The 3,488-nt window shown below is 43.9% G+C and overlaps 1 protein-coding gene across 2 annotated transcripts; it reads left to right on the forward strand.

Moving 5' to 3' along the window:
* The first annotated feature begins 251 nt into the window (after positions 1-251).
* Positions 252-3,018, forward strand: TMEM225 (transmembrane protein 225). 2 transcript variants are annotated; one of them, XM_047693119.1, is made up of 4 exons: positions 252-637; positions 1,247-1,393; positions 1,650-1,784; positions 2,510-3,018. In XM_047693119.1, exons 1-4 carry the CDS (start codon positions 460-462, stop codon positions 2,725-2,727), a joined length of 678 nt encoding a protein of 225 aa, XP_047549075.1. In that variant the 5' UTR covers positions 252-459; the 3' UTR covers positions 2,728-3,018. The 2 variants fall into 2 exon arrangements, with proteins under 2 accessions (XP_047549075.1, XP_047549077.1); XM_047693121.1 differs by having other exon boundaries at positions 524-637; positions 1,230-1,393.
* The last annotated feature ends 470 nt before the right edge of the window (positions 3,019-3,488 follow it).

Raw genomic sequence — 3,488 nt, forward strand, 5'->3', positions numbered from 1 at the left:
TCAATGATCTTGAATTCCTTCTGCTTTTCACTGATCCTTCAACTCTAAAATTGGACCTCTTTGGTCAGGCATGTTTAACTTCTTTCAAGGTCTCTAGTTATCACTACGTCTGGCAGCTCTAATATGTGATATTATATGTCCCTCTATAAAGGGTAACTCTCTCAGGACCTGTAGTCCCCTTGGTCCTTCCACTGTGCTAGTCACCGGGGTCAAGGGTCAAGCTAAGAGATGATTCCATGGCAGTTGGCAACCCTGACAGCAGGCCGGCCCAGATATAGGAGTAGTGGGGAGTGGGATTTATCGTCTCTGTTCCGGAGGTGACATCAGCTCCGCCACGTCCAATGCCTCTGCAATCACTGAGAGTTTAGACTTTGCTTGTCCTCCTGTGAAGGAGTAATGGAATCAGAGAAGAGATATGTGAGATACCGGTAGTGGTCTCAGCTTGAAATCCCCCTCGCAATGGTGAATGTCTCATTCAGAAATATCCAGGCCATGAACGTGATGTTCTCCTCCTGGGCCTTAGTGTTCATGGCAATAGGAGTCCTCACAGAAGAATGGGTTGAACTGACACTGGAAACAAAGAAAAATACAATAAGCCACAGCCCCTGGATATGTTGTACCACTCTTTGGCCAGAAGGTCAGAACGACACTATGGAAAGAGATGGGGGGAGAGGGAGCGTTCCTCTTTCCTTGACTTCTACTTATCTCACCAGCTTACTCTCTGTTCTCTGGTGCAGCTTCCACAGGCTGCCCTGCGCCCAGTTCCATAATCAATGGTCAAGGCCGACTCCCAAATCTCACCATTCTGCATATTTTGGGGAAAAGTTTAGAAGCTCCTAGACTTAATTGCTGGACATCTGAGAAGTGTTGGCAGTAGCCCTAGGGTAGTCAGTGCACCTAGAACAGGAGGCCATAAAAGAAAGGTAATTGGCAACAAGGAAATATCTTGTATTAGCACTAAAGGAGGACAGGGTGAATTGTATTGAACGAGAAATCTGAGAAAAGAAAAGGAGAAGAAGAGGCTTATAGAGACGCTAAGATAGAGAGCAGTTTCCTCTGGGTCTCGCTCCCATTCAGCTTCAGGCTCCCTGCCTCTTTTTTCTTTCCCCTTGCCCTCTTTATTATTTAATCAAATCTTTTTACCCCAATTCCAATTTTTACCTAGAGATTTGTGTGGTCTTCAGGTGGAAATGAGCCTAGAAGAAATCTCTGTCCTTCTTTCAACACAGCTTCTGCTTTCCAACAGATGGCCTGGAAGTGGTCAGGATCATGATGATTTTGGTTCTCAACCTTTCTCTCTTCCATAACTTGTTCCTGGGTTTGGAAGTCACTTATCTGATTCCTTCAACTAAATGTATCCTCTTCATCACTGCCTTCCTCAGTTTCCTCACAGGTAACTTCCTGGTTCCCTTGACACAGGCTTGGAGATTGACTTCATTTATGGGTCTGGGCTGCAGCCTTCCTAGTTCTCTGGCTCAGAGATTGAGCCTCTGAATTGGAATGACCCCTGAGGGGGACGGGTTTTGGACAAGGTGCTAGTGTACAGGGTGGAGGCTTGGAAGTCAGGCATATCTTGGGTTAAAGGCTTGAGTAGAAGAGCCCAGGTTCCTCAGAAGGGACTTTTTTTTCTCCTTGTGTCTGGACAAAAGGTATCCTCCTGCTCTGTGCACTCCTCCTGTATCATCAAAAGCTAAGGCAAGGTCGATCTGTGTACTACTCTAGTTACAAAATCAGCTGGATCATCGTCACTGGCTACTTAAGCTTTTGCCTTTTTATGGCCTCTGGTGAGTATATTCAGGGCCCCTGACTGGTGATAAGAACTGATCAGTCCCTGATAGAAAGGAGAGGAAAAAAGGATAGGGAAGGGACATAGGGAAAAGGTGCCAACTCTTGTGTATTAAATGACCAAGTTTCAAGTGGACTCACTCTCTGAGGGCAACTCCTCTAAGGGTAGAACTGGAGATTAGGGCTATGTGAAGTGTTCAGTAAGCTTGCTCCAAGGGCAGCTCTCATGTCTGCCATTTCTACTGCCTTTCACCCCCTCCCCACTTCAGGGCAGAGATAGCCAGCAAAGTCATGACTAAGGAGGATGGCTGATACGGAATGTTTACTACTGTGAAGAGGGACAGGGTACCCTGGGTGTCCAGGGTGGTGCTGAGGCACTCTGAGGTCAGAAACAAGCAATTTCTGATGTTAAATGACCACGTGCCAACACTGGAGACCCTCCTTTTCTGAAAAATTCTTTAAAATTTCATTTGGAAATGCACTTACAAACTCAGAAGCATGAGTCTTCAGTCTTCGGTGCTCTTGACATGCGCAGCATTTAAGCTATTTTGCATAGGCTTCTCATCTCTGCCGCTAACACCCTCCCTCTCCCCCACGGTTTGGTTTGGGGCGGTTCAAAGGGACCCACTGGGCTCTGGGTAGGGGCCTCTCTGCTGGCACAGACGGACAAGTTTCTGTGACTCTCCATTGTTCATCACCCTCTCTTGGCTTCTCTTTTCCCCAGGAACCATGTCTTTGCTAGAGTGCAAGCAGTCCACCAAGATTTGTGCCTGCGTGACCCTCCTCCCTACCTCTCAGAGAGAAAGTCAGGACGTAGAGGAGTCGGAGGGTTCTGTTGTTTCTTCACCAAAGGCAGCCATGCCTCGTAGTATTGTTCACACAAGGGAAGATTCTCCAGACAGACCACAATTCCAAATGCGCCGTGTAACCTGGGCTCTATGATTTGACATTCGATCTTTCAGTACATTCATAGCGTAATGGAAACCGCTTTGCCTAATGCGCTGTGTCTCTCTACAGCCGTATTGTCTTTGTTCGGCATTATTTAATGACTGTGCCTGGGTGGGTGTTTGTAAGAAGATCCAAAGGGTGACTTTTTTTTTTTTTTAATCCTGGCCTGCTGAACAAATAGTTTCTATTTGTTCTTACCATTTAAGAACATGTGTTATTCACACAATAAATATTATCTTATAACTAATACTTGCCGTATTGTTAACTATATACACCACAAAGATTTAAATAACGTAGAATACCTTTTGTACTTTAATTTTATTGTGAAATATTTCATTCAGAACACAAAACCATATGATAAATGCCTGTGCACACATCATTCAACTTTATGAAATTTTAACATTATGCCTTATTTGCTTTTAGATGTTTTCAAATTAAATTTATAGATAAAAGTGATATTCAGCTAAAAATTTCCCTAATCTCATTTCCCTCCCTTCTTTTCACAAAATAATTTTAATGATGCATTCCTGATCACTTTACATTCATGTTGTCATTTTTACAACTTTATGCTTCCTTAAAAATGACATAGATTAGCTTTCCAAGTGTTCAAAGATTTATTAAAAGACTGTACAGATCATTTTTCTGCAACTTTTTTTTTTAAAGATTTTATTTTTTTGACAGAGATCACAAGTAGGCAGAGAGGCAGGCAGAGAGAGGGAGAGAGAGAAGGAGGATCCCCACTGAGTAAAGAGCTC

This window comes from Lutra lutra, chromosome 10 (assembly GCF_902655055.1).
Source record: "Lutra lutra chromosome 10, mLutLut1.2, whole genome shotgun sequence".
In the NCBI taxonomy this organism is placed as follows: Eukaryota; Metazoa; Chordata; class Mammalia; order Carnivora; family Mustelidae; genus Lutra; species Lutra lutra.

Excerpts from the sequence above, each read along its gene's own strand:
- TMEM225 (XM_047693119.1), top strand. The coding sequence starts at position 460 with ATGGTGAATGTCTCATTCAGAAATATCCAGGCCATGAACGTGATGTTC. Across the intron at positions 638-1,246 it reads TACCACTCTTTGGCCAGAAG|ATGGCCTGGAAGTGGTCAGG; the intron begins GTCAGAACGACA and ends GCTTTCCAACAG. Across the intron at positions 1,394-1,649 it reads CTTCCTCAGTTTCCTCACAG|GTATCCTCCTGCTCTGTGCA; the intron begins GTAACTTCCTGG and ends TCTGGACAAAAG.